At 39.1% G+C, this 27,587-nt stretch overlaps 1 protein-coding gene across 3 annotated transcripts in view; it reads right to left on the reverse strand.

The window, feature by feature from the left end:
- The window catches only part of cadm1b (cell adhesion molecule 1b), a 168,373-nt gene extending 145,679 nt beyond the window's left edge, over positions 1 to 22,694 (reverse strand). The window contains exon 1 of one of the 3 annotated variants that reach the window (XM_074642360.1): positions 22,533 to 22,694. In XM_074642360.1, coding sequence (XP_074498461.1) covers positions 22,533 to 22,608 — 76 coding nt within the window. In that variant the 5' untranslated portion in view covers positions 22,609 to 22,694. The remainder of the gene's footprint in view (positions 1 to 22,532) is intronic. The other 2 variants (XM_074642361.1, XM_074642359.1) reach the window with 2 other exon arrangements.
- Between the last annotated feature and the right edge of the window lie 4,893 nt (positions 22,695 to 27,587).

Genomic DNA, 27,587 nt, shown 5'->3' on the forward strand with positions numbered 1-27,587 from the left:
CGAGCGACGGCCCGCTGCCAGACTCATTGTCACTGTCTGCCGGTGGTGCGTATGCTGCAGCTCTAACAGATGATATATCATGTGAACTATCATACAGCTGGCTAGAGTGATGATGATTTAAAAGGCTCGGTGAGAGGAGACAGCTTGTCTGAAAGCCTTGTTTCACTGTGTCCGCGGTCTGATGTGATGCATCCCGGAGTCACCTTCAAACGCAGCTCCTCTTGAAGGCTTGATGGTTCTCATAAATACCAAACGTAATTATGATCCACCAGCAAACAAATCTCAATTTTTCAGGCCATTCTGACAAGAGTTAGGGTAAACCAAGTAGGCCTTTTTGCATATCTCGTCCGACTGGTATGTCATTGTGACGGTTTAATACTCCATAATTATGCCATTGTGGATTCCTGATGGAGTGAAGAGCGAGATGTTTCGCCGCAAACTGCGTCAGCCGCTGATGACATAAGAGGTGATGAATATTCGGAGGTGACCTACTCAACACAAAGAGCGATGGCCGCAGACAAAAACAAACATGCGGTGTTGGTTTGTCTGCTTGTGTGTCGAGGGAATTATTAAACATAATTATGCATAATCGCCGGACAAAACATGTCACCTGTCACACTAATAGTTTGTTTACTGTGAATATATCATTTCAAACTTTAGGCGCTGCATGAGCACGAGGTGACAGCATTTTCCTAATAATGTCACTTGCACTTACAATATATTTCGACTGACAGGTGCTTCCCCGAGGGCCCCCGCCAACTGTCATTCAACACTCCGTCAGCCATGGGCTCAATGTGTCATCCAAGTAACCATGAAAGTTCCCACTGCTGTCTTTTCATCTACCTGTACTGCTAATCAACAAGTTAAAGAGACAACAAATAGTATCTCTTTATTCTGCAGGAGTGACGTTTACTATGTTTCAAGGACTAAAATACATCTGTCAAAATAAAGGTGTATGTGTTTGGTAACTTTCTTGCAGTTACTGACAAAGAAGTGCAAACCCCCTACCATCTCCAGATTGCACTTTCTGCAGATTGATTATTCTATTCTTCATATAATTTTGTATTTACCTACTTCGGTTTCTACTAATTGTATTGTCATTTCTGACTACTCTGTATAGAAAACATTTATTCCATATCTCTCCGTCCTTGAAGAGGGATCCCTGCTCTGTTGCTCTAACGTTTCAGTTTTTTCGCTTGCTTAGAGTAAGAGGAGAAGATCGGATCGATACCACTCATATCTGTCCATTACATAAGCTACAGCCAGGAGACAGTTAGTTTAGCTTAGCTCAAAGACTAGAAACAGGGGGAAACAGCTAGCCTGGCAAGGTAAAAAAAAAAGAAACCCACCAACCAGCACCTCTAAAGCTCAATTATTAACATAATAGGCTACATCTTGTCTGTTTAATCTGTAAAATTGTGATTGGCTAGATCCAGCTGTTGGTTAGTTTAACGCAAAGACTGGAAGAGGGGTGAAATACCTCGCCTGGCTTTGGCCCCCAGAATAATCTCAATGTCACATTTTTAAACTGTTTTTTAAACAAGCGTTATATAACATGTTAATAAGTAGCGTTGGGGGAATAAATTGATACAGCATAGTATCGCGATATTTTGCGTGGCAAAATTGTATCGATACACGGACGTCAAGTATCAATCTTTTATTATATAGACTATTAACAATCCAACGGCCCGCTGGTGGGCCCGGCCACTACTCTGTCTTTCAGAGTTTGTAGCGGGCTCAGTCTTCAAGCTAGAGGGATGATACTGGTTATCATATGAAACTAAAAACCTAAGAAATCGATTGGTGCCAATGCTGTTGCCAAGAATGCTCAATAACGCTCCAAACTTACACTAAATGTTAGGTAGTGTTCTTGTCTTAACCAATAAATAAAATGTTTTGTAAGCTCTATATGGTAAAAAACAAAAACCTTGTGGCGTAGACTACTGGTAAAGATTGGTTATTGCTTCAATGCCACTGATGTTGTAGGCTATTTAATAAAAAAAAATCCATTTTGATCTATAAAACACGACAGGAGTGTGACTGAGATTAAGCGTACAGTTCTGACCTTAACATGAGGCACAGCAAAATGCTGCTTAATTCATTTTCTACACATGGGTCCCTCACCACACATTCCAACCTTGAGATTGGACAAAGGGGATGAAAAAACTGCTTCCCAGCTCCCCCACACACAGATGTAGCGGGGAGCCGAGATCTGTGTAAATGAAAGCATCACATAGTACATTGGACCGAACTGCAACCTTGACTGAAGTCACTGAAAAGACGCCTATTGAAACACATCTTCTTTTGTTCTCTTCAATATTCATCTCGCGCACTTTTTCCACTGCGTCAAAGGGAGAGTGGACACAAGTAAGTTTTTTACACTTTATGGTACAACTAGGGAATTTAAACAAACCTCTATGACTGAATACAAATCTTATATATGAGATATGAAAGAAGTTATTAACTAAAGACAAGTAAGAATAATATAGCCAGCTTTACCTTTATGTCCACATCTTTGTAAATCAAAAGAAATAAATGTTTCTCACTGCCGCATGCAAGATTTCTGTGTGGATTTATACTTATATATTTATTAGGGCTGTCAAAGATAATAATGCGTTAACGCAGTTTCATTTTAATGCCACTAATTTCTTGAACGCATTAACACAACTTAAGATTTTTAGGTGATAGCGGGCTAGGTTTTGAAGCTAGAGGGAAAATACATACACCATATAAAACTAAAAAACATATTGAATCCATTGGTACCAACCATGTCATTCCGACTTGTCGTGAAAGAAGCTAAATAACACCCCAAACTTATGCTTGATTTTGGCGAGGAAAAACTGGCATGGCCATTTTCAAAGGGGTCCCTTGACCTCTGACCTCAAGTTATGTGAATGAAAATGGGTTCTTTGGTCACCCAAAAGTCTCCCCTTTACAGACATGCCCACTTTATGATAATCACATGCAGTTTTTGGCAAGTCATAGTCAAGTCAGCACACTGACACACTGACAGCTGTTGTTACCTGTTGGGCTGCAGTTTGCCATGTTATGATTTGGGCATATTTTGTATGCTAAATGCAGTACCTGTGAGGGTTTCTGGACAATATTTCTCATTGTTTTGTGTTGTTAATTGATTTCCAATAATAGATATACACATAAGTTTGCATAAAGCAGCATATTTGCCCACTCCCATGTTGATAAGAGTATTAAATACTTGACAAATCTCCCTTTAAGGTACATTTTGAACAGATAAAAAATGTGTGATTAATTTGCGATTAATCGCGATTAACTATGGAAAATCATGCGATTAATCGTGATTAAATATTTTAATCGATTGACAGCCCTAATATTTATGGATTTGGAAGCTTTTTACTACAATAAAATCTAAATAAAATCAAAATCTTGATTAACACCACCTCAACACCAATCGAAGATGTAAGTTAATAAATAAGATCAATCTAGGAATATGAGCACTGTGCAACAAGAGAGCCCACAGACATGAAGTGACAATCAACTTGCACATGAAAATAAATTAACTGGAGGTGATATCTAGGTGTTTATGAATCTTAAAGGTGAGAGACTGAGAGAAAACTCAAAGGACATCACCTCTGTGTTGCAGGCAATTTCTGCCTTTCACTTAAAATGTCAAAGGACTAAATTAATTATAAGTGTGGAGATGACTCTCAGCGGCAGAAACATCCTGTTTACAGCGATGAAAAATAAGAAATGGTGCCAGGCCAGATGAGGGTGTTCATACTAAATCGTGAGGACTTTCCTCGGATTTCTTTCATGAAAAAGACGCAATTAAACCAATTTATTAAATATATACCAATCATTAAAAAAAAAAGACTCTTTTATTACATAACTACAACTGACGTAAAATACATTATACACAGTAGTAGAAAAGGGAAAGACAAGGTCAGACTGAGAGAAAAGACTTCCATGTCATACAGTATATATCAATGGATTACTTTTTTTTGTTCCCTGGGTTAAAACTTTCAACAGCTTCCATCGCTGCACCACAAGCAAGGCTGCTTTCTGATGATTCAAATAATTCCAGCCCCTCTTTTCAAACGGAACATTTTTGATGGATTATGCGGTGTCAACCTTCACCGCGCTGAGCACATTTGAATAAATGTAGATTTGAGATTTACTGAAAGATGAGGCCAACGTGTCAAAGTGATACACAACTGCATGCAAATGCTCCGTACTTTGAAGCCGTAGCATTTCAAAAAATGTGGAATTTTACAAACTTCCATGCAGCAAATATGAATTGTTTTCCCATGTTAATTTCATTCATCCAGGTGGCTGTCACACCACATATTGCATGTTGTCATATTGCGCTGACAGGCAGTAATGACTGTAATAGTGATTTTGTCTGAGATCTATCAAGTTTTTATTACAGGGAAAGTTTTCATTCGCCGTCACATCATTAGAAATTCCAAAAAAAAGAGCTTCAAATGTGAAGAGGTTCAGTTAAATTGGCCTGAACGCACAATATGAAAAGGAAGAGAGAATAAAACAGCAATTTGTGCACACAGTGAGAAACAATCAGCGCCGACCTTAGAAGATGTGACATTTGGGTACAAGTGACAAAAAGGAAATCATGTACAACAACCCCATTACACATGTATGCCATTTGACAACCCTTAAGTCTACTGATATTTGAAGCAGAATAATCCACGTCGCGCAGGTCCGGCCTATTTATTCATGCACAGATTGCGGCTCTCTCAGGCTTGGGAAATCAGCTTTTGCTTCAATACCGCCTTTGTCGCACGCATACTTCCCTGCCCTCACTAACTACACTATCTGCCTGCCTGTTCAAGCAAAACTTTATGCTAAGTAAATCATTTACATCTCCCAAGCAGCCTATCTGCATTTTCCAATAAAACCCTAAATTGATGGATGTCATCTTAGTGCTCACAGGCAATAACTCCTGCTGGCTTCGAAATAACAATATGTTTTGGTTTTATGAGGTCTAGACATGCTATTCTTTTTAATGACATCCCTAGGCCAGAGCTGTTTACATTTATTGATATCTGTTTTTAGACCGGATCAACTCCATCTTCCTCAGAGGTTTCCTATGCAGAGCCAAGTTTGACTTATGCTGACAAAACAAAACCTTTCATTTGGTGAGTTAAGACCACAGAGTGAAGCTGTAAAACATAACTTGCTCGTATACTTCTCTCTGAGATGCGTTTTTCTGAGATTAAAGACAGCGTTTCCACTGTATTTGAAAATTCCTAAAAGACAAATGTGAATAATTTTACAGTGTTGTTTTATTAGTTTTATTGAAGGTGCTAAATAACCACTTGTTTATATCCTTTAAAAATCCAGTTGGCATTCACATGAGAACAATAAAGTGTATTAGGAGAATGCTAATAAACATAACATCTAAGTGTAAATACATTTAAATTTAATCAGCTACAGTTTAGGCCTGAATACAACTGTGTTTCTTTGGTGGTGTTTCCGCACCATAACGCTTAAATGCCCTGAAGGCACATTTTCTCAATCAGCTTCTATTTCACAGGAGAGATATCTATATTTGTGTTTTTGTCTGCTCTTCTCACTGGTTAGAAGTGGCTGGGAGTCAGTTAGAATATATATTTCAATGCACCAATCAGGATTTAGCAACATTTGAATCCAAAACTGATGACGGCAGACTTGTGGTCCAGTAAACAGGGTGGAATTACGGACAGAAGCTATTATCATACATTATCGGTGAGAGTGTTAGAAGATAGAAACATTCAGGGCCAATCACATCATCTCTCTTAAAAACAGAGCTCTCTCCACCATGACGTTCAGTTTGGTAATGTGTTGAGTTTCTCCCAAGAGAAAACTCTTCCCAGGAAGGGAAGGAGTTGCAAGTGCAATCAAAAAGCAAACTTTATTTTGAAAGGCCAGAGGTGATGCACATATTAACCAGATCAACGTATCCTCGTGCAACAGTTCGTATGATATCTGACGAAAAATTATTCCTCATTTTTCATGCATTTTCCTACGAATGTGACGGACGTGTGAATTTTCACTCCAGTCTTTTCAAAATAAACTTCCGTCTTCACAGGAAACAACTTCGTTAGGTTTAGGCAACAAAACTACTTAGCTAGGTTTAGGAAAAGATCGTGGTTTGGGTTAAAATAATTTTGGAAGTGGTGTAACTTAAGTTATGTGACAAATAAATAAACGTTTCTGGTTTCACATGGGATACGAACACCAGTCTCCTGGCAGAAAGTCTGGTGTATTTTGAACCACGCATCCACCCAGACCTTTTCCCTATGCATCCTTTTTCACTCTTTATACTTCCTGGATTTCGTGGCTTACATTCAAATTGATTTCATGCGATATATACAAATTCGAGTGCATTACTTTTCATAGGTATAGCTCCAAACAGTGTTTGAGAACAGCCTGACCAGATTTGCAGTTTTAAATAACGTACACATTTAATAATAATAAACACAAAAAATGTTTTCCACATACCATTCAGTTAGATCTGGTTGGAACTGAAATCATTGCAGCCAAACTGGGAACGAGTTTATGGCTGCATAAACTGACAATTCCAGTAATTATCCTGTTTACAACTCAAATAATTATACTGTTTATGATCTGCTGCGCCTCAAGGAAATGAGATTGAGCTTTGTGTCATGCGCTCGCATGAAAATAGAGCTCTCAGATTTCACTCGAGGAAAAGGCAGTAACATACATACAACTACTGCACTTCCATTTAAATGGACTGACAGCACTCACAGGAGAAGGAGCTCTTTTTATGTGAACAACATTGAAGCTTACAAAATAAAAAATCCATATATGAAGAACGGAGCAAAGTTCAGTCTCCGCGCTGAACCTCGCTGTGTCCATACATTTCACCATCTGTAAAACCCCCTTCGTCCTAAAACTGCATCATTATTGTGCTGCGACATCAAGGCACATTAAAGGAAGCGAAACAGTAGCTCTGTGCTAATGAGTGCTGGCATGTGTTCTGCCTGGGAGGATAGCAGGAAACCAATTGAAAGTGTTTTAGAGAGCAGACTTTACAATGACCAATTAAATTTATGAGAGCATCATGGACTGTCAGAACTAAATGAGACCTGATTGCAGAAAAGAGCGCGGAGCACTGAAAGCACCTTTGCGTGAGGAATGAACTTTGGTTGTTCCTTCGGCTTGTGTGCACACTAAATATGGATTTCTGCTTGTAAGCTACAACGCCGTCCACAAAGACAAAGGTCCCTCTTGCTCAAGAGCTGTCACTACACCTGCTGCAAGTATACCCGAGTCTGCCGAGGTGCTACTTTGTTATTCTGCCTGTGAGCTGTCTGGTTGCGTGCACACATCTTATTTACTGTATTCTTACGGGTTTGACATAAAAAAATGCTGCTGTAGCTTCTAGTCTACATACTGTATATACTGTATATATACTGTATGTATCTATTTATATATCTACAGTATATGTATATATTAGGGCTGTCAAAATGAACGTGATAATAACGCGCAAATTTGTTTTAACGCCACTAATTTCTTTAACGCATTAACACAAATTGTGATTTTTAGGTTGTAGCCGGCTCAGTTTAAAGATAGAGTGAAGATACTGGCATCATATGAAACATGAAAAACCTAAGGAATCCATTGGTATGAACCATGTCACTAGCTTGTCTCAAAGGAGGTTAAATAACGCTCCAAGCTTACGCTAAATTTTGGCAAGGAAAAACAGGCATTTTCAAAGGGGTCCCTTGACCTCTGACCTCAAGATATGTGAATGTAAATGGGTTCTATGGGTACCCACGAGTCTCCCCTTTACAGACATGCCCACTTTATGATAATCACATGCAGTTTGAGGCAAGTCATAGTCAAGTCAGCACACTGACACACTGACAGCTGTTGTTGCCTGTTGGGCTGCAGTTTGCCATGTTATGATTTGATTGTATTTTTTATGCTAAATGCAGTACCTGTGAGGGTTTATGGACAATATTTGTCATTGTTTTGTGTTGTTAATTGATTTTCTATAATACATTTATACATACATTTGCATAAAGCAAATAAGAGCATTAAATTCTTGACAAATCTCCCTTTAAGGTACATTTTGAACGGATAAAAATTGTGTGATTAATCAAGATTAATCACGATTAACTACGGGCAATCATGTGATTAATCTTGATTAAATATTTTAATCAATTGACAGCACTATGTGAATGTTGAACATGGATGTGGAGTTGGCAGGCATTTATGTTTTGCGTGATTGTGTCTTTTAACCTGTCAATATATACTTTTCTAAAGTTAATAAAAAGGAAGATAATTTGTAATAAATGGAAAGTTTTCTAGTGTCACGGTCGGGGCCTCGCACAGAAATCCATAAAAGTTCAGAGCAGATTCACAAAGCAGCGTCAAAAATAGTACACTTTTGAGTATATTTGTGTATATGCAAATATAACTGCTCTTCTATTTTTTTTTGTTGCCAGACGCTGGTGGAACAAAGAACAAAGGACAGATGAAAGAATTAACTCTGACTGAAAATCTGACAAGTGGAATCGGCTTATCTTGACAAATGAATAGCATTAATGAAGGTCTGCCACATCCGTCTATAGTGAGCACTTTTAGCACTAGTTTGTACAGTATAAGTTGTACCAGACTTTAAATAAGAAAGTTATAAAGGGCTGCCAAAGAACCACCATAAAACAAACATCAGCACATAATGATAAATAAAAAAACTTGCACTGTTGACTCCATTAACACCCACAGCTCATTAAGGAGACTCAACAAACCTCAGCACCCCTATTAAACCCCACTGGGAAACAGGAAAGGAGAAAAAAAAAGACATAATTTCCAGCACAACAGGAGTAAAAACAAAATGTAAATACAAAGTTATTAGGTAAATGAATACAAAATGTGTTAAGAGAAGATACAAAGTTTGCATTACATTTCTTTCAATGCTTTTTTATGTAAAAAGTAACTACTAAATGTAATGGAGTAAAAAGTCAATTTCCCTCTGAAACGCAGCGGAAGTATAAAGTGGCAGAGAATCGAAGTACTCAAGTACAAGTATGTCGAAATTGTACTTAAGTACAGTACTTGAGTAAATGTACTGTCAATGTATACAGTGTGGGATGGTAACACTGTTTTCCTATCTATCTTTTGTTCTTAAACAAGAGTACAGTCAGGAGGGCTGACTCATTCAGTACATTTTGCTGCTCTTACTTACTGGGGTGGTTACTGTGTATCCTCTTTGCTTACAGTATGTGTCACCTGCCTCTTTGCAGTGCAATACAAGCCCTAATGACACACAAGGTTGCTGGGATCAGCCTATGGAGAGACAACTGTAGTGCCTCACCACTGTGTTAATGTTTGCCTACCTGTTTCAACCTTTTCTAAGAGTGTGGACGCAGCATTTGAGCTGCTACAGCGTACAAGATTTGAATGGCCTCATCATCACGAACCATCTTTCAAAAATGTAAATTCTACATTTATAACTGAAAGTCTTCTAAACAGATGAATGAATACATACTGCACCTAAAGCACCGTATGATTCATAAAAATATGGACTATGTTAAAATTGTGGAAGACAAAAATCTACAGATACAGTAAGATGTTTTACATCAAGAGATACGTAATCATTGGCTGTGTCACAAATCAAAACTACATAACAAAACAGTCAGTATTCATATAAAAAGAGAACTTTGCTGTCGATGGACACTATTCTCCCACAATGTAATTCTCAAACGATAATAAAAAAAACTGTGTGAAACAGCAACCAAACAAACAAACAAAAAATAAATTAATAGTCTACTATAAAATTTTAAAATGTATATGTAACGGTTCATATGATATCTTACGATTTTTTGTGCGTTTTCCAACAAATGTACAGCAACACGTGTCTATTTCCGTTTGTTACATGCATACAGTCTTTTCAAAATAAACTCCTGTCTTCAGAGGAAACAACTTGGTTAGGTTTAGGCAACAAAACTACTTAGTTATGTTTAGGAAAAGATTGACAATTTGGGTTAAAATAACACCGGAAGTGGCGTAACTTAACTATGGAAATTACGTAACAAAAACTACGTAGGTTTAGCAAAATATTGTGGTTTGGGTTAAAAAAAACTACGCTTAAAATACCTGGTTAGGTTCAGGTAACAAAACTACTTAGTTCGTGGAAGTGGCGTTACTTAAGTACAGAATTTACATGACAAATAAGTCAACATTTGGGTTTAAATACGGAAGTGGTGTAATTTAAGTGCGGAAGTAACGTGTCTCACACAGATTACGAACACCGGTCTCCTAGGGGAAATTCCGGTGTTTTTGAACCCACCCATCCACCCCGACCTCGACCTCCTCCCTATGCGGCGTTTGTCACTCTTTATTCTCCTACAAATTGATTTTGTGGGATATACTGTATATGAATTACAGTGTATTGCTTTTCGTAGCTACAAACGGTGTATGAGAACTTTGAAAATTTTGAAAGAAAAATTTCTCCTTCGTAAGTAGTTGGCAGAGGTATTTTAAAGATTAACATCCGACAGCACAAGTATTGTATCATTTCCTGTTAATATAAAACAGTTCAGTTCTTATATAGGCCACAAACTGCAAAAACGGTATACTATAAACATTAGTATAGTACTGTAAGTAGTAGTATGGAATTGGGATATAGTAATATAATATGCGGGCAATCACACACAGAGCCACATACAAAAGCCGAAATGTGTCAGCTCTGGTAGAAACATAATGGTAGAAGCTGTGTGTGTGTCTCTTTGTGCTGTGGAGGTGCCTTTTATCAATAAATATGAAGAGTTACAGCACATCAAAATGTTCAGTTATGCTAAGCACAGACACGGATTTGATTTAGAGATAGAGAAGCTGCTGTGCAGTGAGCTCAACATCTGAACTGCAAGCCAGTTGATCGTTTGGCAGCTTTACTCTCCTTGTTAGCTACAGACAGACTGCTATTTGGGAGCCAACGGATCGAGCCCATATTTCCTTTCAAATACATTTACCTGTCATCTCAGATGTAAACAATGTGACTTTGAGTTTCCCCCTTCCATTAGCTCTATTGCCTCCAATGTCTCTCCGCAGTGCAATGACTCAAGTATGAGAAAGAATCAATAGGCTTCTGGTTTGGGTGAATGAGTCTTAGTGCTTGGTTTGCACAGTCTTGATCAGCCTGACAATGACAGATTATAGTGCTGTATCTGAGAGTAATTAAGATGGGTCTATCGTCACGCTGATAACTCACGAGCATGATGCCCCCGAGGCATGCAGCACCAACCTGTCAGACAACAGCTCTCTTCTGTGTAAACATCAGCATCAAAATTTTCTTATGATTCACCTTGAGAGGAGGCAAAATGTCCTGCATCGACTGTCAATTATTCTAAAACCAAACTGAATTACAAAAACCCTTCAAAAGTTTCTGTTTTGTAAACCCATCAATCTTGCAGCAGCAATCTCCGAAGAAATCTCAGTGCACGTCTCTGGAACATATTTTTTAACAGTTGTTGAGTGTTAATGATGCGTTGACTTACAGAGGGAATATACTTACAGTATTTGCCTTCTTGCCCGAGTTAGATGAGAGGATTGATACCACTCTCATGTCTGAACACGAAGCTATAACTGCTGGTAAATTTAGCTTAACACAAAGACTGGAAACAGGTGGAAACAGCTAGCCTGGTTTAGTCCAAACGTAACAACATCTGCCTACCAGCACCTCTAAAGCTCACAAATTAACCAATAAGGGTTTCCTTATTTGACATCTATGAAAAGCTGAGTGTATGAACTACAATTTGCCATTTTTATGGGGGGTTATGCGCCCGGACTATTTCTTGGCCGAGACCAGTAACTTCCTGGAGTCCCCACTGGTTGCCTGTGAACTGGCCCAAGCCACCTTGATTTTAGTCTGAATTAAACAAACGAGACATAACATTTCAATCAGTGAGCTTTAGAGATGCCGGTAGGAGGATTTTGTTTACCCTTGGACCGGTAGCAAACTCTGGGATCTGTGAAGCCAAAGCTGAAGTGCCATAAACTTGCATTCTTTCTAATAGCCAGCAGGGGGCGACTCCTCTGGTTGCAAAAAGAAGTCAGATTGTATACAAGTCTATGAGAAAATGAGCCTACTTCTCACTTGATTTATTACCTCAGTAAACATTGTAAACATGAGTTTATAGTCTCAATTAGGGATGTTAATAATTAACCGTTTAATCTTTAACCGACATTAAGCATTTTAACTGATTAACGCTAACGGTTCAAACGGTTAAAGGAAATGTTAATAATTAATTAAAAAGCTGAGAAAAACTCGTCACTTAAAGGAAAAAAGCTGGTCCACCTTAAGAGAGTGTGAGCCGGAGTTACAGGTACAGGAAGTTGTACAACTCCTCTCGCTTGGGCGGAGGAGTTGTAGCCTCGTAGCATTTATTCACCGACAAATGTACTGTACACACACTGTCTGCTACACCTAGGTTCACAGCTAAATTATGGTCCCGTTTAGAGTCAAATAGACCATAAAGCAGGGTATGCTTTAGGGCGTGGCTACCTTGTGATTGACAGGTCGCTACCACGGCATTGTCTGGTCTGAGAGTTGTCTGCGTTTTCATCTTACAACTTCAACCCTTTGTAAGAGTGTGTTTTCAGTTCACTTTATTGCAACATTTTGGTCGCCTAAAAGTGTCTTATTCAGCGTTCGGTTGTACTTAGCTCCACCCTCTTGTGTCACTTCTGGTTCCAAAAAATCAAGATGGCAACTGCCAAAATGCTGAACTCGAGGCTTCAAAACGGCAGTCCACAAACCAATGGGGGATGTCATGGTGACTACGTCCACTTCTTATGTACAGTCTATGCTTTGGACAGAGCCAGCCAAGCTGTTTCCCCCTGTTTACAGTCTTTAGCTAAGAGCTAAGCTAAGCGGGTCAAGTTACATATTTAGCGGACAGAACTGAGAGTGGTATTCATCTTCTCATCGAACTCTTGGCAACAGAAAGCATATAAGTGCACTTCAAGTCAGCACACAAACATCTAAAGTAGCAGTAGTGCCGAAATGATTAGTTGATCTGTTGGTCAAAGAACAAACACTCTCTAATTACAAATTCATAAATGTGAGGATTTGCTTCTTGGGTATTTTTACATCATGTAAATTAAATATCTTTGGGTTTTGGGCTGTTGGTCGGACATTTTTGTGACATTTTGATTTCAAATCAGTTGGTTGAAAAAGTGGCATTTAATCAAAAAGTGAACATTTTAAGTTAAAGGTAGAATGTATTTCAGGGCTATTGCCTGAATGCATTATATGGACGTTTCTATTTTTCTTTTATTTAATGTTGTTTCTTTAAGACTTGTTTGTTCCTTCCAGCTGGCATCCCTGAGTGTATTGTTCAAATAAAATTAGAGGAACGTTGGGGTGCAGCGGAGGCCCTGCTGAAAAAGAAACATAGAAAGTTGGAAGGACCGGGCTATTCTAATGTTATCCCAGAGTCTAGCTACATCCTGCTGTGTAAGGGAATAATATTTCATTCAGTGTGCATAAATGCATTTGAAAACAGCCCTCCAACAAGAAAGGGAGGGAGTGATTCCAGGGGATGCTGTTTAGAAAGTAAGGTACCTGTCCCAATATCTCACTGTATAAGCAATAATTAGATTTTTTCTTTACATTTTTCCTCTTATCTCAGAGTAAAGCATGGCATCAGCAGCACATTGTTTTTCTATTAGCAATGCAAGTTTTATTGATTAATGTTCTGTTGGCACTGAGTAACTATACTTTGATTTTCTCCAGCGACCGTTGCATTACTTCCACCTGCGTGCCGCTGCTGCTTACAGAGGACTCTAGGTACACAGTGGTTATTTTATCAGGCTCAGATCTGCCCAAACAAACCCAGAGAGGAGACAGAAAGGTGCTGCAACTGAGCCCTGCCAGATAGAGAAAAGCCCTCGCCTTCAGATTTCGATAGAAGCGAACGGCCTTCCATCCAACCACAGTGGACATCGGACTGGTCTAAAGTGGGGCATGGGCCGACCAACTCCCGAACTCAATATCTCTAAATGTTGTGATGAGAAAACTACTCATTGGCCATTTTTCTTAGCAAACCAGACGAAAATATCCCACGAAAGCCAAACCCTGTGCAGCTGCTGATTAAAGCAGCCGGACCTTTTTCATTCCAATTCAAGCAGTGGATTAGCGGGAGCTCGATAACTGAATTTATTGATCCGAGATTCAGTCTTCTCTCTCAGAAAGAGTCCTTTCTCCACATTGATCAGCAGTTATTTAGTCTTAATGTTGTGACTTCTGATCTGAGACTCATCCACTCTCGAGGGTCTCTTTTTGTTGAATCTCTCTTTAGCTGTGACGGATGTAAACACAGGATGGTTTCTTAAAAATAGTATCTTGGAAAGAAGAAACAAGGCAACAGTCAGTAAAAGATAAAATCACTGTCTGGACCATCATAGAGTAAGAATATGCTTTGGCTATTTTTAGGCTGTAATTATGGTTCCCTTTTAGGTGCAAATAGTGTAATCTTGAACGCTGTAGTGCTCTGATGAAACATATTATCTATGTGTGAGAATCAGATCATTGGTGTCTCAGATATTGCATATGACACATGGATGAGTGAGCAAATTATGTAGAGCGCCCCTTTGGGGTGTAGACATATTTGATAATGTGAGATGAATCCCCAACTTCTGACAAATTTCAACAAGTGAACAAATGTAGCAGGGCAGGGCCCTCCTCAGCCCATTAGTGCACCCTTCAAAATGAAGAGTTCAATTTCCTGAAAATCTCATCAGTGACAATAGAGTACCGAAGACCCTCCCCTTCTGGTGGGACCTTATTTCAGATGAAATATGTATGATAGTTAACAGCAAGAGACAAATCATTTTTTGATCCCGTTTGAATTGCGCCATTTGTCAATTTAAAAGACAATTTTGCAAGTCAAGAAAGTCTCAGTTTGTTGTAAAACTGTTGCAGGATAAGACTGTGAATTTATGTAGTTAGAAAGACTACACACCCAAAAGGTGCATAAGTGACGTCTCTCTCGCAGAAGCCTTGATGCCCGTGGGTTTTGTACCAGGATGTACTCACAAGAGCAACGGGTCTTGCTCGTCCTTTCGCTTCCCGGCTGATAAAAAGACCAGGAGTCGCTGGATAACATAACATTATATTTGTGCAAGGAACATAAGCTAAGTTTTATGTAGCTCACTGAGCGGTTTCAAACAAAACTAAAAACGATACTACGACAAACCTATGACCTCTTGACTTGCAAAATTATCTTTCAAATTGACAAACATCATATGTATAGGCTAATTCATGCCACAATTGGTTAGGGTTAGGATAGGTTGTCGGGCAGCGAGTCTCGCAAGAGTTTTCGCACGTTTTCACAATTTGGGGTTGCCTTCTAAACACGATCATGGGGGACACCGGAAGGGGAGGGACTTTGCCTCTCTACAGACTATATAAAGGGCTTTCCTTACTGTAGGTGTGTGTATGTCTGAAAAGGGCAGGTCAATAACATACTTTGGTTAAGCAGTATGTAAGGGACAATGGATAGCAAGCCGGTCATTGTTGTGAAATAAATCCCAACAGGGATCGCCCTGAAGGGGTTTGTTTCACAACAATAACCCGCTCGCTGTACATTATCCCGCTTATTACACAGCTACTTACTTAAGAAATCACTAATTTTATACAAAAACAGTCCTCCAGAGGCATCTGAACTGCGACCATAGCAACGGTCTGTTATACATAGCAATGGTCTGCTATAAAGATTCAAAAGAGCCGTGTAATACACAAAAATAACGATCATGATTTATCACATTCACTACTTTCTCCCACTTTAATCACAGGACTGTCCTCCTCATGACGCACTGACAGTTTGGGAGTCCTGTAGAGAGTTTCCCTCAGAGGAAACGTATTGTTTTCTGGGCCTACGTACATTATTTTTCAACTTGTTTCGTCTCAGGCTATTATAATTAAAATTGTGGAGCTCAGAGGACATTTTGGTCAGGATGGAGACACCGTCTGGGTATAAGACGGAACGGCCGGTTCTGAGGGAGTTATATAAGCGGAGCGAAATGTCTGTTGATGCGTAGAAGGAACTGTGTAGAATAATTAATCAAAACGACATGTTTGATGTGCACATAAGCACGGAGGGTTCTGTGGATCAAAACTACACTTAATGTAACCAGCGGATATCTGTTGCGTCCATGCGTAATAGTGGCTTGACCGCACGCTGCATCACTCTATAGAGATTGCAGCGGTGCACTGTGCTGCCTCTCTATATACTTATCTCATGCGCACAAATTAATAAATGAGTGGAACATGATAAACGTCTATGTAAGTATGATATTATTATTTTAATTGTAGTGAAAACCGGGACAATTTGTTAGTGACTGTTGAAAACCGGGACATATGAGTGTTTTACAGATATGTGTCGGGACTCGGGACACATTAGCTTGAACCCGGGACTGTCCCGGACAAACCGGGAGATCTGGTCACCGTAGTTTACCATGTTCACCACCATAGTTTAGCTTGTTAGCATGCTAACATTTGCTAATTAGCACTAAACTAAAGCACAGCTGAGATTGATGGGAATGTGACTCATTTTTTTTTTTTTTTTTTAATATTTAGTAGTAATTATGAAAGGAGCAGAAGCGGAAGTCAGGCGCTGTGGTATAGACGTGAAACTCCATATAGGGTTAGAGGTCGGGGGCGATGGATGGGATGCACAACACAGGGTTTTCACCCCAGGAGGCCAGGGTTTGCATCCCGTTTCACTTTTGAAACTTAGTTATTTTAAGCCAAATCAATAGTTGTCGAGACATGTAAACATGTCAACTTCATGGCGGCGCTATAGAGGAAAAGTAAAAATAATTTTCTTGAGGGTTTATCCTCATTGCACATTCATGAAGCGGCTCGGTGAAATCATAATGTGGCAGGAGACAATCCAGCAGTGAGGGCATTTAGCAAATTCAGCATTTAGCAGCAGATGGATTCTCCCTGCAGTCCCTGAACGACTTTACTTCAAAATTATTTGGCAACAGAGCACACTGTAGTAAAATTTAGGGAAGGTTTAAAGGTATCAAAGTTTGAATCTCATCCAGCGTCCGTAAAAACACAATTACTGGCATCTGTGGTGTTATCTGTGGGAGACAGATGAATGGTCAGATCACTTTTAGCCATTTTTAAGTATCTTAAATATAGTTTGAATTACAGTACGGTGAAGGTTTACAGAGGATATATCTGCCCGGAGAAAGTACTGCGATTTGACTGCTCCACAGCCTTAATGGTGGCTTGTAATTGCTCCATCACCCATACTAATGTGCACTCTGTGCCCCTTTCAAAACAAAAACATTGCATTTCCTCTTTTTTTTCTCCATTGTGGACCCGATTGTCACCGTCTGAGCACCGCAGCCAATAGAGTGAGGTCTCTCAGATCCAGGGAACAGAGAGAACAATGTCATATTCATAAGCGGAGACATCAGCTCTCCTCCTCATTACCACAGCACAGTCATGAATGGAAGCTTCTGTCCCCACAATCATGAAAGGACCTGTCATCTGTCTGTTTCTCCTAATTGACTGTTTACTACATTTCAACACAGACGGACGGACAGACACATTTTTCTTCTCGTCCTCGGTTTGTCATTCAGTTTTGACGCCGCAGTGCAAATCCCTTACATAGAAATGTTCTGAGTTTCTACCCACTAAGTGATAGCATGTCTTCAGCACCTGTGACCTTGACAAAACAACCTCATACAGTATTTACTTGAAGGTCCCACCATTAAGCATGTGGACAAAAACCCTCATACGCAGCACCCAAGGTGATGTTTTTAAGGGGAGATTGGATTCTTTCAGAAACTGAAAAGACTCAGGGATGAAGAGAGAGTTTATTATTTTTTTATCTTATAACATGGACCTCCATAAGCAACTTCTTTCTGTGTAAACGGACTGAACCTGCTCCAACCCATGACTTGGAAGGACAAATACTAAAGTGAAATCTGCCTATTCACTTGGAGCTGCAAGGACCCTCTGCATGCGCTCGGATCCATTTAAAAAAAAAAAGCGATCTCAAAAGAGAGCGCGAAGTTCGATCGTGGACGCACATTCACACACTTGCCGTGTTCAAGGTAGTGAAGGTTTAAAAAACACTCCATTTACAGATGAGAACTTCACACATACACAGCAGCGTTCAAAAGTTCAAGGCAGAAACGGCAGAAAAATACATTCTGGAGGTGGGATGTGCTTTAGCCCATATGTCTTATACCAGTGGTTAAATTCCTAACATGCATTAGCTGCCAGTTCTCTGCCAGCCCCTCCCTTTCCAACAGCGAGATTAGCTGCCACCGCATAAAGTAGTGCCATGCATTATCTAGCAATTAGAGTGAGGCTTATTAAGCAGAGTTTAATGTAAATTTAATGAGCAATAAATTCAATTTCTTTAAATAGAAGAGTTTATTATTGTTACAAATGATGTACGGCGGTGATCTCGAACGTACCGGCGATGAAATACTTCACAAGCGGGCACATATCAATGGGCCATTAAGTGCGGTATTAAATTTATTCTGAAACATGGTACTGTACTGTAAGTGCTATTTTATACAGATAGTGGGGAGAAGAAGGCCACCTCAGTTTGCTACGGAGGTAGCGCTGGCGTACTCCGTGTGGTTCTGAGTAGATATTGGTAGTACAGTAAGTAGCAGGAGGTCAATCGACAGAGAAATGGCAAACATTTTCTGGTTTCAGCTTCTTCAGTTGTGAGGGTTGGCTGCTTCGCTTTATCTTATGTGATAGTAAACTGATGGAGTTCAGACAAAACAAGCAAATTGAAGGCAGAGTTTTTTTATTATTATTATTTTTGACATTCTAGAGGATTAATCAATTAATCAAGAAAGTAATCGGCAGATTAATCTAAAATGAAAATAATTGTTAGTTAAGGTCCTAGTCAGTGGTGGAAGTGCATTTGCTCCAGTGCTATATTTAAGTACAATTTTGATGTACTTGCACTTGAATATTTCTGTTTTGTGTTACTTCATACTTCTGCTTCATGACATTTGAGAGGCAATCATTTGGTGTGTATTTGGAGAAGGGCTGCAACAATTCAACAATTAGTTGTCAACTATTAAATTAATTGCCAACTACTTTAATAAACGATAAGTCGATTTGAGTAATTTTTTCAAGAAAATTTTTTTTTAATTCTCTGATTCTAGCTTCTTAAACGTGAATATGTTCTGGTCTCTTTACTCCTCTATGAAAGTAAACTGAATATTTTTGAGTTGTGGACAAAACAAGACATTTGAGGACGTCATATCGGGCTTTGGGAAACATTTGATCGACATTTTTCACCATTTTCTGACATTTTATAGACCAAAGAACTAATCGATTAATCGAGAAAATACTCAACAGATTAATCGTCAATAAAAAAAACGTTAGCTGCAGCCCTAGTATGTACATTTACTCAAGTGCTGTTATTAGTACAATTTTGAAGTACTTGCACTAGGATATTTCTGTTTTGTGTTACTTTATACTTCTACTTCATTACATTTGAGAGGCAAATATTTGGTGTGTAAAGTACCTTTTTACGTCACTATTCTGCAGTTACTTTACAGAATAACATTTTACACACAAAACCAATGATGGGCTACTAACAAGATGTTCAAATTTTTTGTGTTCAAATTTTTTATTGGCACAAAAGGTATAGAACAACAGTACAACTATAAAGCAACTGGTATTTTACATATTTGGAACAATGTTTTCCTAGACCCTTATTTCCTAACCCCCCATTCCTCTTTGTGAAGTGATGGAGATAATGTGGTACGCATGGAAGATTTGGCAACACGTCACACATGGCATTACATTAAGTTATCACAAAGAAGGAAAAAAAAATAAAAAAAATAATTAAGATGTTTCATTTTTATGCATTTCTTTTCCCAACGCTATATAATAAAGCTAAATTTAGCCCAACTTGAACAACTGTAAATGATTTGCAAATATTGTTCATGCATCTGTAAAAATAATCCAGTAAAATATTATACTGGTGAAATGTTTCTGCATTCTTATCAAGAAACATTTTGATTGCAGGACTTGCAATGAAGTATTTTTACACTGTTGTATTTCAACTTATACTTCAATTAAATATCTGAATAATTATGCCCTAGATTACCTTAACACTCAACAGAAGTATTCATATGAATGTACTTCCGGTAGGCCCGATAATGCACCACCGACAGAGTACGAGTGATAAACACAGGGACATCCACACTTGATAACTGAGAAAATAAAACTACCAAACCACCAGAACACACACTGTAAGCAAACACAAATCAAGGGCAGAGCAGCACACTGCGAGCAGATTTCAGCAGTATCCGTTTCAAAGCCGAACCCCACCGCCATAAGCAGCGAGAGACGGACATCTTCAATTACTCACCCTGTCACGTGCCAACTGGCAACCGAGAGCACCCCTAACAACTGTATGTTTCCCTTTGTTTCTCTGAGATCCCCGTCCTTCAGCGGCGCCTTGAGGCTTCGTGACAGCTCGTATTGATCCCCTTCACCATCACTCAGCCCTGACGAATGACTTTAAGCTGGCAATAAGTGGGATTATGCAACCTTCTGAAATTAGTCCACCTGATATGCCACGACAGGCCGAGCCCCAGGAGACGCGGGGAGAGAGAAAACACTGCTAAACATATTGTCAAAATGCAAAGTGTCAGCATTTCATAACAGGATGCTCTTTAGCGTCAACTTTCTTTTTATGAAGCCCAGGATCAGCTGCCTTTCTTTTTAATGAATCCTCGTTGTGTCTTTAGAACAAACTGAACACCTATTGTGACAAGCAGCATCCAGTTAGCGGGACTGCTCTCCTCTCAACCAGACACAGAGACAAAGTTCAAATCCACTGATGCTGGAGTATTAACAAAGAAAAATTGGAAGCTGTCAAAAAGCAGACTGTCAGCACTTCACAAAGCAAGAGCTTGGGCCTTTTTGGGGGGGTTTGTGGCTCCCAGCAGCTGGCACAAAGACAATCAAACAAACAAATGTCAGATCAGACCTTCTCTGGCTTCTTGGGGGGATTTTACCTGAACCAAAAAGAGACCCAAATCAGTTTCCTGCTGCTGCTGCTGCTGCTGCTGCAACCCCCTTGGTGTGTTGAGCTCGAGGTTATTGCGCATTCATGATGCATTATTTTATTTGACTGAGAGGTTAATTAACTTAATGTGACAAGGAGACGCCGGACAATGCTGTAAATGTCATTCAACTGCTATTCAACGCGGGCCATAATAAATTCAACAACTGTGAAATGAAAGCAGTGATCTGAAAAAAAGAAATCCCAGTGTAAAAAAAAAAAAGTCCTTTAACTAGTACACCTCAATGGTGGGGCACACACACACACACACACACACACACACAAACACACACAAATAGGCTTTGATGAGTTCCTGCAGACCTGTTGATGTCTGATGCAGATACACCACTATATGAAGCCACTTATGGCCAATATCAGAAACAGAAAATGACATCAATAAGAAGAAGTAGACTTCCAAGTGTGAAACCTGTCATCTGGCAACTGTTGCTTGCCATTTTTTTTTTTTATAACAACCAGGTGGGGATTGACAACACAACATGTCCATCCACTCCACCGCTGGGAGGGATTTAAAGCTGACATTTTAACCGCTCCACATGCATGCGTCAGTATTGTCATACGTTTTCCAGGAAAAAAAAAAAGAAGAAAAACACTGACGCATGCAACTCTGATGCAACCACGGTGGAATAAACGGAGGGAAATGATCGGGACTGCAATGGTTTGCACATTTATTTGGGTTCCAATAAAAAAAAATTTAAAAAAAAGCCCCTAAAAGCGACATGGCAGATTTACATCTCCAGCAGCCTCAGTGACAGGAGGAAGAAGTGAAGAAGACTGCGGATACACACACACAGAGATCCAACACACACACACACACACACAGGCATCCGAGGAGGCTGCAGTTGCTTGGCCAGAGGACACACTGTATAGCGAGAGAGTAGAGAGCTGCAATGCGTGTTTTTCTTTTGCTCCGGAGCGCACCTGAAGCGCACACTGGAGAGATTTGGAGACGAGTTGTGGACTGTGTAAGGTTTTTATGCGGTATGATGACTAAAAAAGAGGATACAAGCGCGTCTCTCGTCTCGTTTCATAATAAAACAGAGCCACGTTTACACAGTGCATTGCCTCCAACTTGCCCTATAGCTCCAAATATACTGTACTGACTCGATTACCACTTTATCTTCGCATGCAATTGTGCAGCTCTTACTACTTTTTTTGCAGTACAACTCGAGACTACACCCTTTCAATCAGCGACACAAATAGCCTCCAAAACAGTCACGAGAAAGAGAAACAGCGTGGATATTCCCGGAGTCGACAGCAGCATCAGAGCTGATGGAAAGTGATGCTGTTGTGATTTAACTGGGTGCGCATCTATAGCGCGCAAACGCACCACAACTTCTTCTCTGGTACTCCTTTTCTCTCTATCCTGGCTCTAGCTGTTGCGAAGCTGGGTTACATTCTGCATCACACACAGTCACAAGACACTGACAAACTTACCTTTCGGAAGAAACGCGGCTGAAATCACGAAAACAGAGAGAGAAATAGCGAGAGATCCGCTCCCCGTGATCGCCATGTTGGACACCTGCTTGAGACTGGCGGCGCTAAATCACCTAGAGACGGCCATGGGATGGAAATGTAGACACATGAGAGGCGGAGGGAGGGCTCAAAGCAAAGGGAGCCTGCTATGATATTGGGCTGCGTTTATGTTGCAATGACACATCTACACTGTAAACAATTGCTGTTAATTTACAGCAGGATTTCAACAGAATTAACTGGTTATTGCTAAAAAACAACAGTGCTTTACTGTTAATACAAAAGAAAACCTAGGTTAAATTACTAACTGAACTATAATGCATTCTTATATGACAGAAAGTAGACCTCTGGGGTCTGCTGGGATTAAGGTTAAACAGGTTTTTATTATGATTTAGCACATTGCTGTCTTTTTTAGCAAACATATATTCTTTTTTTGTTATTTAAGCCTCATTGAATACATTTATAACACAACGTGTTACAGTTTGATTTGTTGTTTTTCCACAAAAAAAGTGTTAAACAGAGGCACGCAGCCTTTAAAGTGCCCTAAAACACACAATAATACACACTCCTTTAAACAAACAGCAGCTCCCTCATGCTATATTGACCTGACTATACTGTATAATAAACATAAACTAAACGCAGTTCTATCTCATTTTGTGCTTCAGCTATAAAAACCAAAGCACAGCCAGATGAGTATAGGTTGGTCTCACCCACATGAACTAACAGACTATAACCATAAAAGAAAATGACTATAATATTCCTATAAAGTGTCTGTGGTTCTCGGTGGTGAGTTTATGGTTATACCTCACCGCGCTCTACTGTATTTTACACATCCCATGGTATCAATGTGACATCCCTTAAATATTCCTAATGGGAATTACAGTGTGGTCAGAGGTAATCTATACAGGACTGTATCATAGTTTTGACTTTTTTTTATTTACTGTAATATTCCTACACTGTAAACAATTGCTGTTAATTTACAGCAGGATTTCAACAGTATTAACCTGTTATTGCTAAAAACAGTGCTTTACTGTTAATACAAAAGAAAACCTGTTAAATTACGCTCATAGGCCGTTTTTTAACTGAACTATAATGCATTCTTAAAAAACAGCACTTTACTGCTGATCAACTGTCTAAAGTATCATCAGTAACAGCTTCATGCAGTATTGTTTTAATTCTGGGACCTGATCTGCACATGTGAGGCTTCTACATTGTACATGATTGTAGAATCAGTGAATTAGCTCTGTTCTTCACTCCCATGTTGTTCTGGTTTGCATTCTGTGCTTGTAGCCAGCTATAGACACACATTTTGGGAAAAGTGTCAACAAGTCTATTATAGCCTTTTTCCTAACAAGTGCCTTTAATTGTATTTAGTGTGACTATTCCTATGTCTGTAACCTGTTAAGTCTATTCATCTATAGGCAAAAAATAATGTTTATATGTATGTAAAAAATACAACCTAAATAGTGCATTAAAACAAATCAGTAAGATAATGTAAAAGAAAGGTGAAAAACAGCTATATAATGTATCTTTAAACAGTAAATTAACTATAAAATACTGTGAAACAGTTCAAACTGTATTTTTTATAACAGTACAAAGCTGTACATTTCAGCGACAGTATAATAATGTTAATTTTACAGTAACATAAAGGCAACCCTGCTGCCAGTTCTTTACTGTTATTTTACTGGGAAATTCTTAACAGTGAGGAATATTACAGTAAAAAAAAAAAGTCAAAACTATGATACAGTCCTGTATAGATTACCTCTGACCACACTGTAATTCCCAATAGGAATATTTAAGGGATGTCACATTGATACCATGGGATGTGTAAAATACAGTAGAGCGCGGTGAGGTATAACCATAAACTCACCACCGAGAACCACAGACACTTTATAAGAATATTATAGTCATTTTCTTTTATGGTTATAGTCTGTTAGTTCATGTGGGTGAGACCAACCTATACTCATCTGGCTGTGCTTTGGTTTTTATAGCTGAAGCACAAAATGAGATAGAACTGCGTTTAGTTTATGTTTATTATAGTCAGGTCAATATAGCATGAGGGAGCTGCTGTTTGTTTAAAGGAGTGTGTATTATTGTATGTTTTAGGGCACTTTAAAGGCTGCATGCCTCTGTTTAACACTTTTTTTTGTGGAAAAACACAATAAATCAAACTGTAACACGTTGTGTTTAAAAATGTATTCAATGAGGCTTAAATAACAAAAAAAGGAACATATGTTTGCTAAAAAGACAGCAATGTGCTCAATCATATAAAAACCTGTTTAACCTTAATCCCAGCAGACCCCAGAGGTCTACTTTCTGTCATATCTCACAGGTGCTTTATTCTATCATTCCAATTTTTCATGACATTGTCAATCAATTTGTTCCTAATGACTTCATAGCATGGTTTTCTGTTTCTGTTTTAATTAGTGTTTTTTTTTTTTTTTAAATACCAATATGTATAATATTTATTGGGGTCCCCAGTCAAAAGCACCCGATCCCGCCTGTGCAGCTTTAATAGATGGAACTATTTATTGAGTTCATGTTTGCCATGGGTCCTAATTTAAAGTATCACACACTATCAGGGGCTAGGGGCACTCTGTCAGTTACACAGATACAGTAGAATGCAGATTTCCTAATGTGCCCTGTCTATTTTTGTTTTACACAATATGTAAATTAACTGTATCTTTCCTAAAAAATAATAATAATAATCTTTTTTTTCAATTGACATTAATTACATAACTAATAATGTTTTGAGAAGAAATAAGTATTATAATATTTTTACTATGATGGTTGTTTCTTACTTTAACTGCTACAATTATTATCTATATTATTGTCTGATGTTTATTTACATATCATTATTTATACGATTCATTTTCATGAATAGTGATTTGTTTGTATTAAAGGGCCAGTGAGGAACATTTCGGGGGATGTATTACGAGAAATGGAATATAATATTCATAATGTTTTCATTAGTGTTTAATCACCTGAAACTAAGAATTGTTGTGCTTTTGTTAGAATGAGCCTTTAATCTACATAGGGAGCGGGTCCTCTTCACGGAGTTTCTGTTTCTACAGTAGCCCAGAATGGACAAACCAAACGCTGGCTCTAGCGAGAGCCTTTCACGTTTTTACGTTACCTGAAGGCCACCCTAGTTCTCCATCATGCTTGTAAAACAGTGGTACCGCAAGCCGCCGTCTGACTTCCATTGCTCCTAAAGTAGTGTTATAATGGTAAGGATGGCGTTACCATGGTTTTGCACTCTGCGGCAATACTGCAGTCTTGGAAAGAGCGGAGTGAGTGACTCAGTTGGTTGCAATCTGCAACCACACCACTAGATGCCGCCAAATCCTACACACTGTACCTTTAACACTATATAGGAACTAAGTATACGTCCTATGTTGTGCAGGGACACATTTAGTTGTGGCAGTTTCCTCCAAGAAGTTATGAGAAGCGACAGAAGTGTTTTTATACTCCGCACAAAGATTGAAGTTTAAGTTTAAGGTGATATTGTCAGTATTGAAGATTTGATGGTGTTCAAGTGGACACATTCCCTCTCATTTGTGTGCAGCCAGCGAGGTATCTGTCTTTTATGTTTCGTCGTGCATGTTCACATTTAAGTGTCTACAGTTTGTGTGTGATGCGAATGTAATTATTCCGTACATTGCCATGTATTTTGAACAGTTTGATGGTGGATTAGATGACGGTGTTGTCGGCTGAGGTGCAATTAAGCTGAATAAATCCATCAATAACAGAAGAACCACGATGGTGTGTATTTTCTGGAGGGAGTGATAGTTAAAGTATTTTATTCTTGGGGTCCCCAGGGACCCTCAGTCAGTAGTCCTTGTATGTTAAAGGGGACATATCAAGGAAAACTCACTTTTTCAGTGCTTGTACACATACATTTGGGTATCTGGAGTACCTACCAACCCACACGGGCTGACTGGATCAGAAAACATGTGATTCAACAAGCCATTGAGATTTGGCTCCCCTTCTTATGTCACATGCAGGCTCATTAGAAGATATCACCCGCAGCTATAGAACTACCTTTGCCAAGATGCACCATATTTTTCTCACAAGCCAATCAGAGTAGAGGGGCTTTTTCGGGAGGGGGGCTTAAAGAGACAGGCGCTAAAACAGAGCGTTTCAGACTGAGGGTGAATACAGGTATTTTTCAATATTAAAGCATGTAAACTAGGGATGTCAAAGTTAACGTGGTAACGCGTTAACGCAAACATTTTTTAACGCCACTAAATTCTTTAACGCATTAACGCAACTTGCGATTTTCAGGTTGCAGCGGGCTCAGTTTTAAAGCTAGCTTTAAGATACTGGCATCATGACCTCTGACCTCAAGATATGTGAATGAAAATGGGTTCTATGGGTACCCACAAGTCTCCCCTTTACAGACATGCCCACTTTATGATAATCACATGCAGTTTTGGGGCAAGTCATAGTCAAGTCAGCACACTGACACACTGACAGCTGTTGTTGCCTGTTGGGCTTGAATTTGCCATATTTTTTATGCTAAATGCAGTACCTGTGAGGGATTCTGGACAATATCTGTCATTGTTTTGTGTTGTTAATTGATTTCCAATAATAAATATATACATACGTTTGCATTAAGCAAGCATATTTGCCCACTCCCATGTTGATAAGAGTATTAAATACTTGACAAATCTCCCTTTAAGGTACATTTTGAACAGGTAAAAAAAATGTGATTCATTTGCGATTAATTGCGATTAACTATGGGCAATCATACGATTAATGCAATTAAATATTTTAATCGATTGACAACCCTAACTAATGTTCTAGTAGGAGCCCCAAATACAAGTATGAACCTGATAATGAGCGTGATATGTCCCCTTTAAATATGTTGGTAGGATGAGGGTTGATTAAAGGAATAATCAGTAAAGTTTGGGGAAACTCCGGTTCCCAAGACATTTTGTCCAAGAGCGCCTGCCGCTCTTCGAATGGTGCATTACATCTTGTAGCTGCTACTTACCGGTAGTTTATGCTGAAGAG

This window comes from Sebastes fasciatus, chromosome 7, assembly GCF_043250625.1.
Source record: "Sebastes fasciatus isolate fSebFas1 chromosome 7, fSebFas1.pri, whole genome shotgun sequence".
Lineage (NCBI taxonomy): Eukaryota > Metazoa > Chordata > Actinopteri > Perciformes > Sebastidae > Sebastes > Sebastes fasciatus.